The following is a 12,512-nucleotide window of genomic DNA, read 5'->3' as shown; positions in this document are numbered from 1 at the left end:
CCACTTCAGCTTAAGAGCCGAGAATGCCATCCAGATTCCTAGTTCTATCATGTTCAGCTAAGAACTAATATTCCTACGAAGAGTTGCAAATAGGAAAGTGTTTGGAGAGTTTTGCAAGGATCACAAGGGGTATTTTGGGAATTTTGGAAAAATTGAGGGCATTTTGGGAACTTTTGGTAAAATATCAGGGGCATGTTGGGAAGTTTTGAAATTTAAGGGGTATTTTTGGAACTTTCCCAAATTTCAGGGTATTTTGGTAATTTTCCTGAAAGACAATATCAGGAGCATATAGTATAAAGTGAATTGGAGTACCTGCTAAATCCACGCTTGCGCCTCCTACGCAAGAATGTACTACGATATCTTGTTAGTGTAGAGGCTAAAGAGAACTGGTGAGAGGGGGCACCCTTGCTTCACACCAATTGTTAGGTGCAACAGAAGGGTTTAAGGATTTAGCTCAGATCTAGTACTTCACACAAACACAAAGTTACTTTACTTTACTTGAGAGCACTAAACTGAACACAATGAAGAGAGAGGCGGAGAGAGAAAAGAGAGACGACACCGCATGTCGGGCCCCAACCACCCTCAAGGGCTAGAGCAAGTACTTGTACAATGCTGATAAAATGGCCAAATGCTGAATACTGAGTGCTCCATGCTGATTATCTGCAAAAACGGTAGATAATGATGCTGCTGGAAAACGCTAGGGCTGATCTGGTGCAAAACGCTAGGACTGATTTGGTGCAAAATTGTTGGCTGATCTGATGCAAAAACGGTGGCCGATCTGGTGCAAACACGTTGGCGGATCTGATGGCAAAACGCTAGGGCTGATCTGTTGATGCTGAGGGTGCTAGCGATGGAAACACTAGTGGATGCTGAGGGAAAATGCCAGGGTATTGGGGGTACTGATCTTCTGATGCTCCCAATGGGTTGCGTATATAGGTTCTTTTGCAATTTGCCCGACCTACTTTTTATAAATGTCATGTCATAGTTACTTATTAGTAAATGACTTAAGTGACTATATTGTGCAAGAGGGGGCTGCAAGCTGCAACTATGGCTTACTTGATCATGCACATCCTTCCAGAGGCTCACAAAGTGCCAGGCTAGATCCTACTATACTAAGACCGATGCTGACTTGTAGTAGTAGCTTGTCCATGTGGCTCAATGCAATGCACACGTGACACCAATAGTGCCAGCAATGGGCTTTGAGGTGCCTCTTGGGCATCGTACGCAGTCGCTGGTCTGTCACCTGCTTATAGAGAGAGGAGATTCCCCAAATCATCTCTTATGGCACAAACCCAAAACACTGGCATACTATGTAGTTCACAGAGATACAAGAGGGGAGGCAAGGCTACCTTACGTAGGGACGCATCATGGCTGCCTGACCTGTACTTGCCTCACAGCATCATAAAAACAGGGAAAATTCGGCGCCCTCCACAAAATTACCGTCTAGGTGGGCACTGACCCCAGGGAAAGCTAGGATAAGGGTCTGACCCATTTCCAGCCTACCAAGTAGAGCCTAAACATGGCAAAAACGGGCCGTCAAGCAATGACTATCTCACACACGGCTGTGCAGAGTCATAAAACAGCCCTTCCCTAATAGAGGCTCTTAGGAGATACCGGAGCCATCAGAGACGGGAGGTGAAATTTCAACATGATGCGATGACTGCCGCACCATATTGCCTTCTTTTATCGGTGCCTGCTGCTCTCATTCCTCTCTTTGCCATCCTCTTTGTCATCAAATTGTAACATCAAGAGGCACCCTAAACTCCAAGATCAAGCGAAGGGCTTCACAGTCCCTGCCTTGGGGATCATTGTAACACACTGTTGATTGGTTTTTTGTGTGGCATGGCATCACTTTTGGTATTGTTGGTCTGTTGATGAGTACAAAGAGTAACTAAAAGATTATATGAATGCATGTAGATGTACTTGCTTTTCAACCTACAACTTCTAAATTTACATGCCAACGTAATAACTTGCTCTAGGTTCTCCCTTTTGTCTTTTAACATGTTTCATTTTGTCAACTAGGAGCTTGAGAGTAAAATTGAGCTTTATTTTCTCGCTTTTGTTTATCAAAAGGAGATTTTGTGGTGTAACAGCTTAACTTTGTAATATTGGAGGGCTGCCTTTACCAATTTTCCCACAAAATTGTAAATGTTTTGCAGGAGCGTGTTCTTACGGTCAGGGACCGTATTTTGGCTCAAACCTGGTACAATGAAAAGGGCAAAAGGTGGGAAATGTCTTCTGAGGGCCTCAATTATGCAGTGGACAAAGGCCTTGTAGATAGTGCTCGAGTTCGGCATGACAAATGTGTGATGCTTTTTCAGTTGAAAGGAGACACTCGAACTTTTTTTGCTGATCTTCTGGTAAAATAGCAAATATAGCAGTTTGATTTATGTTTTAGCCTAGGTTTGCACGTGCACAGATACAGACACTTCAATGTAATTGCAGCTTGAGTTATGTTCTAGCTTAGTTTTGCATACAGACACTTCAATGTAATTGCCTTAACAATGTCTGTGAGTGCTGCAACATACACTTGCTGAATTTTTGGGGATGTAGGCTTATGATGCTGCATATTTCAACTATGGGGGTTTTAAGACTCTACATACGAAGATGCTTGGATCAGGAATTCCTGCACCAGTTGTGTTCATGCCAATTCCCTGGAGTCAGCTGGATCCTATGCGCGTCTTCTTTTTCCCATTTAGAATCATTTTGTGTAAAATTGGGAATCTGCTGAAGGCGTTTATTCAGAACCCTCTAGCTACATCATTTTTCCAGTTTACAATTCATACTATTGAAGAGCTGCTGGGGAGAGTAGTTTTTCCACTGCTGGAGAAGCTCCCAAACCTTGTATGTCTACTGCACAATGACACAGTTTCTTAAATTTTACAAAATAGCAGATGTTTACGTCTGAGAAGATTAAGGCTTATTGTCTGATGTTTAGATACAAAATTCCATTGGTCTCCACCTTCCAGAGAATGCACCTCCACGGAATAAAGTCCCTTTTCTACTCGCACTGAAGAGACTTGTGCAAGGGAGATTACAGAGGCGCATTGGCCAAGGAGAAGGCAACACAGCTTGGTGGTTGACACTTCCCTTGCGGTGGTTTATTATGTGGATTCCATATGTATACATTACCAAGGTGTTGAGCAAGGTTTTAGGACAATTTCTAGGTCCTGGAGAAGATACGAACGATGTAGAATGGAAGCAGAAAAAAGGGGTATGTACTTCTTTGCTACAATTTTTCAAATTTGAATTACTTGCATGATCACCTTTTATGGAGTTGCTTTGATAACTTTTTTTGAATTATTTTGATTTGTCGAAGTATTAAATCTAGTATGTGGTTAGCTTGAGACAGTGAATGAACCGAACTCAAAATGGATGATCCATGATTCTTGGATGAAGTAGTTAAAATGTATGTGGTAAACAAGGTAGGACTTGAAAGTTTACTTGATTGATCATACCCCATTGTCTTTATGTGTGTCATCGGTATATTAACACAATGGGAAAGGTAATTGTTCATGGGAAAAGTATGGTTTGTGGCAACATAATTTTTCCATACAGCAAATGCATACAGGTATGGAAGTATGGAAAAAGTATGGTTCGCATGCTCAAGAAATTCCATGCATGCCCTATCATACTGGATGATAAAATCAGGCAATATGTGACAACTATGTAGTATTTGAATCTCAAAGACTTGATAGCCACTGCTTTAAAAATAAAATGTTCCACATCAATGGCTTTTTTCTGAGGGCAAACATAGATAATATTCCGATTCTCCTTGTAGATAAAGCATGGCAAGTATGTTAGGTCATAACATACGCATATCATACAAGCATGAAAGTATGCTAAAATTACCGTATGAGAAAGAATTAAAAAAACTATGCATGGGTCTACAAGAAACAATGAAAGAAGAAGGCACCATGACAGGTTATAGGTGGGGACCCAACCGAGGTTCACAATGTATGTATGTATGTATGTTTCTTTGTTTGTTTGTATATATGTCTATATACATACATACGTACATACATATACATATACATACATACGTATACATATACATACATACATACATATACATATACATACATACATATATAATATACCTTTGCACATAAATGTCCATATAGAATCGTATCTTGTATGTGTGCATATACAGAGAGTAGAAGAGACATGAACGACAGATTGCCTGCATTATGTAGTATTTTTTCCATACTTCCATACCTGTATGCATTTGCTGTATGGAAAAAGTATGTTGCCACAGCATGCTTTAATCTCTTTCCTGTGATCTTGTTTACAGGGTATGTCCAATTTAAGTTAGAACCATTTTCTTTCATACATTCGGAAGGCTCTCCGAAACAGGGTTTTTACTTTTGAAACATATCAAAATGGTTTTTGTACTGACAATGCGGCACTTGAAGCTCTATATATGATCATGCTAATCAACCTTTTAGGAGAGGGAGGGAGGGAGGCGAGGAAGTTTGTTTTGATTTTAGTGCTTTAATTTTGTAGAAAGAGATAATGAAGAAGCTCAAGGCAGATAACCCTAAAGCTATTGAAGATCCTGTAAGGCAGGCCTTTGACAAAATGAAGGTAACTTTCTGGACACTGTTCTTCAGGAATGCGTAAGGTGAAGGTTCTGCATTTTGTTAAAATAGCATTATAGTGAATGGATATGTGATCTTTTTGGCTGCATAATTTTAGCTTGCTTTTCAAATGTAATGTTTGACTCCAAAATGTTAGATTTTTCCTTTTCATAAGTGAGAATGTTTCGCAAGATTTTGAGTAGGGAATATCCTTTCATGTCAATCAGTCACCTGAAAGCCTTACTAGGGCTGAACTTGGCCTTGAGTCTTTTTAAAATTTATAATTAGTACTGCAACAGAATGGTTAGATCACGATCTACAGAGCTAAAGAAGAGGTGTATCTTAACATGTGATTTCTGTAAAGAGTGATTAATAGATTTGCTTTAAGGTTCAAAAGCAGTCAAATGTCACGGTCCTTTGCAGTTCATGACCATGACGCTGATATTGTGTTTTTAAATTTCAAGGCATATATGCTTAAATGGTTTGTGTACAGGATAGCCTTATGAAGCTAATTCTCTTTTAGTTGGCGCAACTCCCTTATCAGTGCAAGTTATCTAGACAGATTGCTTTAATCATGAAAGGTACTATATTAACACAAACGAGGGACTCAGACGGTCGTTGTGATCCTGAGATTCTTTCACTACTGAAAGCATTGTATGTTTTCCTAAGAGCATTTTTTTCACATGCTATTATATCTTTTCTATTTCCTTTCCTTAGTTTTATCTATAAAAACAAACATATCTACGCTAGTGGCACAATAATGCTTCTTTAAAGTAACCTCTTAGCATATATATGCATCTTTCATGATGGAACTGATGGTTATATTGTCTTGTCCTTGCACTTTCCTTTAAGGATGAATCTGGGCTTATCCTAGATTCATCTCTTAGCATTTATATGCACCTCTCAGTGTATGCAATTTGTAGAGACAAAAGAAATTTTTTGTTAGGTTTTAATTTATGAAGCATAATGGACTTGACATGCTTGGGTGGTTCTAATGGATCAATTTGCTTGAGCAGTTTTAAGATTGTTTACAGTACGCAAAGTCTTCAAAGGTGGCCATTGTATTATAACTACAAGGGGCCCATTGTTACTCAATGATGCCATTTTTCCTTATTACTATCTTGACAAAAAGCTGTGCATATTTTTGGCAAAAAGTCATTTTTCAAAAGGCAGAAGAACTTAATATTATGAGTTCCTTTATAATGGAAAGCTTGCCTTTCATAGGAAATTGTGCAGGTGCAGCAGTAATGCCTTTATGGTAGCTTCATTTAAATGCTTGTAGCATATTTCTAGTGATTTTCTCATGCCTACTCAAAAGCCTTGATTTTTGTTTTGCCAGAGGGTAAAAGATCCAGCTATTAGACTAGAGGAATTTGCTGGTCTTGAAGCTGTCAAGGAGGAAATCAATGAAATAATAAAGTTTTTACGCGAACCAGAAATTTTTAAGGAGATGGGTGCACGACCACCTAGGGTAATTTAATCTCTGTTTTGTAATCTAGTTTAGATTTAGACGGCGACAGTAAAATAGTCATTGGTATACGATTGGACTTCTTGCTCTCAAAATTTGTTGGATTTTTTTGAATAGGGTGTTCTTATAGCGGGAAGGCCTGGTACAGGGAAAACATCTCTTGCAATTGCCATAGCAGCTGAAGCTAAAGTCCCCTTAGTTGACCTGAATGGGTTGGAACTTGAAGGGGGAGCATGGGTTGGTCAGGGTGCTTCTAATGTGCGGGAGCTTTTCAAGACAGCAAGAGAGCTGGTGAGTGTGCTTTGATCATTCTAATTTTCAAATTGGTGTGTGTATAATATATGAGCAAGAAGGATTTTCATCGTGATTGGTTTAAAGTGGCAATGCCAGCAGGCAGCGGTGATAGGCTCAGTTAGATTTTCAATTTCATGTCGTATTTCTCTTTCCCTGATGCTTTACATATGCCGGCTTGCTTTTGTTCAATCTTTCTCAATGGGACTACAAGTTTGAACTTAATATGCTATGGTTGAGCTTAATATCCTATGATAGTGAAGGGAAAGTTAGCAAGCGGGGGATAGCTAGCGAGGGGCGGAGAGTGGGGCGAGATGCTGTGGGAGTAGGGTGAGGGAAAAAATGAGAGAAGCAATAGGAGCATTTTCTGAATTGGTAATGTTGGGAGTCCTAATACCAAAAAGCACAGTCTATCTAGAGATAATTGATCGCGAAACTTGCTTTTGATTTCATCTTTGAAAGTTCTCTCACATGAAGAGGTAGCACCAACAAGGCTTTTTAAAGCTTCAAAGCTCAAGGAATAAGCTAAAGCAATTGTGCATTTTGGTTATGAAGGATCTACACCTTTTCACACGTACTTATTGAGCGACAAACCATAGCCTTGGCTTAAGTGTTCACACGGGACAGTCGACATTTTTTAACTGAGACATCATATTTTTTCAAATTGCTATCATAATAATTTGGTGACAAATATTTTGTCACTTCAAAAACATCAAAACCCACCATCATAGTGATCACATAATGCTTTGAATGTAGTTTTGACACAAATGTATCATATATGTCAATGCACCATCATATGATTGGCTACATCTCCCTCACACATGGGACCTAAGTACAAATAATGAGAGTGTATGTAGCTTCTTTGGATCTTATCCATATATTTGGACTCTTTATAGTTAGTGGAAGCATCAATTGAAGGAAGATATCCTTTGTGAGCTTTACAACGACACTTCACAAGGTGTGGAATCTCTTGCTTAAACCTTGCAGCTAGCCTGCCCTAACACTTGCATGATATGTTGCAATGCCAACCATCTTCAATAGTGGTGTCCGCATGCTTTTAAAACATTCAATCAAATCTCAAATCATTATATAAAGTATGTGCACTTCTGTCAAGTTGTTGGGAGAACGTCACAAATGCTATGCATATAGATCCATGGCCATTGTTCTCAATGTATGTGATGTACGGAAACATATATTGTTGCACTTGAATATCCTTGCTCTCATCTACTTGTAGTGAGAAATATGGACTTAGTCTATACAAGCACTTGAGCCGAACGTATTACCACGTCCAATCTAGATCAAAATCGATGGTTCTCGGAAGCCTTGGCTGCCTATTCTCAAGGAAAAAACCCTATTCCGAGGAACCTCCGTTTCCAGATCTCACCTTCTAGACTAAGGGCATGGCCTAAGTCAAGTAAGCTGCTTGAACTTATTTGCTAATGCCCTTTCTAAAACCATTTTAAGTGAATAATGTCTAGTTTTATTTAGTAGCAAACTAGTGATTTAGTTTTTTTTTTTTTTTTTCTGGGTTTTCTTGTGTCCCTTGCTTTTGTAGTTTTGTGAGTGTTTTATCCCCTCGTACAGTTTGTGGGTTGTGACTATTCTGAACTTATGAAGATATATAACTCTTTTCCCGGCTCTATTCCCAAAGTTTTCTTCCTGCAGAGTTCTTAGCATCAACTCTGTTTTCTTAGACATGAAGTCCCTTTTCGAGAATCTCTATTTCCTAATCCCAACTCGAGAGTCTACCACTCTGAGATCCATGGATCTACTCCCAAACTCAGGGTACGAAACCCGTAGGCTGATCTGACTCTAGTTCCTTAGAGTGCTTTTCTCGTGTAGAGGCTCATGCCTTCCTCTGCTCCTACTCCCTCGCGAAGAGGAAATGCTCCTGCAAACAAACACTCAAAAGATCAAAAAACGTTACTTGTGAGGTCTCAAAACTTTGAACGCAACTCAGTTCTTGAAAAGTAACTTTCTGGAAGAGATCTCTACCCGGAGAACCTTCTCTTCCAATCCTGCACACAGAATAGGTGTGGTCTCGGGTTCCTTTAGGTAAATTAGCCCCGTCTACGACATTCATAGGGTGAAAACAGAGAAAAACATCAACTTGTTGCGATGGAAACAATCTCTGTAGGCACTTCTTTCGGATGGAACTCGCCTACTTGGTCTTGGCGACCTCTGGAACGCAAAGGGCAGCCATGGGTTTCTTGGGTGTCATCTTCTTTGTGGCTGAAAACCTGCGGTAACTTGAGGGATTCTCTGGCGCCTTGTTCTCCTGCAGCATCATCAACATCTTGGCTAAAAATCTGCAGCAGCAAGGGCTGATCCTTAGCGCTAGCTTTTCTGCTACTTGTGAGTGAGCCACTGGCAGCCGGCATGAATAGAGAAGGCCTTCATGGGAAGTATAGGGGAGAGGGGGGGCGCCTAGGGCTGGAGAGAGAGAGAGGTCGCTTTTTCTGGTGCTAAAAAGAGAGAGAGAGAGAGTGGAGGCGCTAGGAGTTTTCTGCTTTTTTAATCTAGTGGCTACCCACATATTAAGTGGGTGGCCGGCCACTTTAAAGAATGGTCGAAACTTGCTAAAAACTTAGTGAGAACTTATAAGCTGGAAACCATGCTTACGCAATCACAACCCATGCGTCCTTGGATGCAGTCTCATGAACAGATGCAATGCTAACATAGACTTCCAACTCGCTTTCTCAGAAAGAAACTACATTTCTTCAAAGTTTCCTATGAACCCATCTTTATTCAAGTGCTTGCTCATTTCTTGTGCCCAGTCCTAAATCAGTTTGGGATACCTCTTGACTATGGAATATTCCCTTTCCAGTGCTCCCATCAACCAGCCTATGACGCATGAAGAATACCCATCACCTAGTCCTTTCTCACCGAACTTACAATACAATCTCCTTTGCGATTCTCTATGTTATCCTTCCCATTATGCATCAGAGATGCCCGTTCCGGATGGTCGAATACTTTTTCCCGATGCATTATGTCGCCCATCCGATGTGACGCATCGGAAGTACCCGTTCTTGGTGGCCCTACAGTTTAGAGTGCTCCTGTCATGTCTCTGAATGATGCACTATAAATATTTGTACTTGGATGTCTCCAACGAGAAAAAACCTGTCAGTTATAATTCCAATAATTCATTTATAATTATTTTACGTAGTGTCTCAAGCGAGAAAACCCTCTCACTTATAAATCCATTAATTCATTTAGAATTATATTTCCGCGAGATAAAGCTAATTTAACAACAATGACAACATGCATCCTTTGTTCATACTCTTATCAACATGATTGAAGGGGTGCTTTTTTTAACAAGATTTTCACTAAATCTCCCTTGTTCAACCCCTCATTTGCTACTAGGCACCACTTATTATCTTGATGGACGACTTTGATTACTTTGCTGGTGTTCGTGGTGAGTCAGGAGATACACGAAAACAAGATCACGAATCTCTCATCAACCAACTTCTTGTTGAGCTTGATGGGTTGGTATTATGTTTGATTTCAGTATAAACTTTGTTGCCTCTAACAACGTGTTTAATGTATTCATGAAGGTTCGTCTTCTCTTTGTTGTTATATGTGAAGGTTTGAGACACAAGAGGGTGTGGTCCTTGTAGCAACAAGCAGCCGGCCAGAGACTATTGATGAAGCTTTACGGAGGCCTGGGAGAATGGATCGCACCATAACTTTGCCGATGCCAAATAAGTCCGAACGAGAGACCATTTTAAGGAAATCCGCCAAAGAGACTATGGATGATGATCTGATTGAACTAGTGGACTGGAATGAGGTAATTATGACTGATCTTTCTACACTCAGTAATGACCTAAAATAAACTGTGTTTGCTTGTCTCTATCTGCTTTCTGTGGCTGTATGTAGGGAATAAGAACTGAGCATATATCTAAGAGTCGAGCAGACATTGAACAGTGATGACCTAAAGTAAATCTTGTTTGCTCGTCTCTATCTGCTCTGTGTGGTTGTGTAGGGAGATACGAATTGAGCATGTGTTCTTGAAATGTAGCTGGTAAGGAGATAACTTGCCAGGGTTTTGAGGAGTTTGAGGTGGAACACAAGAAAAGGGCAAAAGGAAATAATTATTCCAGTATTGAAACAATTCAAGAGCGCAAGGTGTAAGGTAAAAGGCCAAAGATATGTCACAACAGAGGTGTCTACCCAAAAGGTATCATCAAATAAATGGGGGAAGAGAAACAAGCTCATTGCTCTTGCAGAATTCCCCAAATTACAAGTTTAGGAGTGCAATTTTTGTGTGCGCTATGATTGGAGGTTCAGGTTTCTAAAGATTCTATGCCTAGAATGTAAATTTTATCTCAGTCAACTTTGTATGTAATGTCATCAGTGCTTCGTCTCTGCATTTTTTTTTTCATTTTTTGGGTGCTTTTTGGAGCCGCTGCCTTGGGGGGGGGGGGGGGGGGGGGGGGGGTTGAGTTTGGGTGATATCATTACGTCAATGCAGCTTTGGGTTTTCTCAGCAAGCTTGATCCAGTCCTTGCTCAACTTGCCACGTTGACAAAGCAAAAGATGTTTCTCTTTGATGTATGCCTTATCAAAGACAGATGAAGCATTTATATCTTGTGAAATCAAGGCCTTCTGTTGTAAAATCTGGCAAGGGTGAGGTTTGGTTGCAATAGCATCTTATTACCACAGGGTGGCCTTGTTTGCATCATTTCCTTGTTAGCAAGTGGTCATATTCCCTTAAATATGGTCATTGCAGGGTATGCTTTTTTTGCAAATTTTTGATAGTACATAAAATTTTAATCTGGATTTAATTTTTGTCTGCTAGTTGACAACGGGTTAAGGATTTCAGCATTTGAGCCCTTATGTATGTCGATGCCAATAATTTTTTTTGCATTTGCTCAGAAATGATCAAAATGGCCTTCTTTAGTCAAACATCAAAAGGCAGACACTACAGATTCATGAAGGTGTCTCTTATGGATTAAGCAAATGTAAAACACATGTCTCTCATGTGATCATGTACTCGATGTCCATGTGTCCTGTCCTCAGTATGCTATGGGTTTACAGACTTTAGTCGCTGGGAATGAGAGGCTCTCTTGTCAATTGTCTAATGTCCTCCATTAAGAGAATCAGGCACTTACTGAATCCAAGCGGATAAAATCAATTCAAGGGTTATTTTGTATGGCAGCCAATCTTGCTATTTGTGTGCTTTCTTTTATTATTAAGTTGTCATTGTGTAGGAACAAAGAGCATTTATACATAAATACGGCTAGTAGGGACTTGTTTTGCTTGACAATCAGATACTGCTGTGTCAAGTGTTAGGCTTTTCTGTAGTCAGTGAGGATGAAAGAAGTTTTAATTATGTGCATTGTGAAGTAGACTCCTCTCTTGATCAGCGTTTGTCTTAGTGCAGATGGCAAGGAAAACAGCTGGAATGACACCTCAACAGCTAAAGGAAGTGCCTGCAGGGCTAGAAAGTATTTTTGTTTCCTGGAAATATACTGATGATGAAGAGCTTTTCTTTGTCTTCAAGTGGATTGTGGTAGCTTCCTCTTGTCCTAATGTAGAACCATTACCGTTCTGGCTTCATTTGAATGATTGGTGTTTTTTTGACTAGAATCTCTTCATATTCATTTTAATCAAACGTGCAAAACTGCAAGAGTACAAGAAAGCGAAAGTATGCAGAACTGATGGATTGACGTTAAATGCTAACCCCATCTAGGACACCCCATCCTCAACTCTTCATAGAGCAGACACATTAGATACGTCCCAATTTTATTTAAGTGGGTTGTCTTTGCGTACTCTTCCCTAAATCAAAACCAACACTGTTCTGACGATCTGATCTATTTGCTACCAAAGCTGGCTTTTGTTCCATCGTTTTGTTTTTGGTTGGACACTGAACAAGTACCTCTGTTGTGTGTCCAAATAGTGCATGTGTGCATGCAAGGGCTGTTGTACAGCTTTTCTCAGTGGGAAAAGAACTAGTTACTGTATCACTCCTATTAACATGTTGCTTTGAATCGCAAAACTAGAAATCTTTGAACATTGGCAGTTCTGACCAGAAGAAACATGCCCTACATCCACACTCGCAAAGACAATAAAAAATCCTGAAACAAAGCCCATAGAAATTGATGAGTTTGACGCGAACATTTGGTTCACCAGTGTGCAAAGGTTCAAACAAATAGCTACTTGAATTGCAATTT

General features: G+C 40.0%; 1 protein-coding gene across 2 annotated transcripts in view; it reads left to right on the top strand.

Annotated features, from left to right (window-relative positions):
• The window catches only part of LOC147430791 (putative inactive ATP-dependent zinc metalloprotease FTSHI 5, chloroplastic), a 122,596-nt gene that overhangs the window by 58,569 nt on the left and 51,515 nt on the right, over positions 1 to 12,512 (top strand). For both annotated transcript variants that reach the window (XM_086493348.1, XM_086493347.1), the window contains exons 3-11: positions 2,160 to 2,360; positions 2,554 to 2,844; positions 2,939 to 3,214; positions 4,507 to 4,587; positions 5,920 to 6,051; positions 6,166 to 6,339; positions 9,703 to 9,824; positions 9,925 to 10,126; positions 11,723 to 11,851. In XM_086493348.1, coding sequence (XP_086349474.1) covers positions 2,160 to 2,360; positions 2,554 to 2,844; positions 2,939 to 3,214; positions 4,507 to 4,587; positions 5,920 to 6,051; positions 6,166 to 6,339; positions 9,703 to 9,824; positions 9,925 to 10,126; positions 11,723 to 11,851 — 1,608 coding nt within the window. The remainder of the gene's footprint in view (positions 1 to 2,159; positions 2,361 to 2,553; positions 2,845 to 2,938; positions 3,215 to 4,506; positions 4,588 to 5,919; positions 6,052 to 6,165; positions 6,340 to 9,702; positions 9,825 to 9,924; positions 10,127 to 11,722; positions 11,852 to 12,512) is intronic.

Source organism: Adiantum capillus-veneris, chromosome 21 (assembly GCF_014529385.1).
Source record: "Adiantum capillus-veneris isolate H3 chromosome 21, ASM1452938v2, whole genome shotgun sequence".
Classification (NCBI taxonomy): Eukaryota; Viridiplantae; Streptophyta; class Polypodiopsida; order Polypodiales; family Pteridaceae; genus Adiantum; species Adiantum capillus-veneris.
The sequence above is the reverse complement of the archived record's forward strand: the minus strand, read 5'-3'. Positions and strand labels throughout refer to the sequence as shown.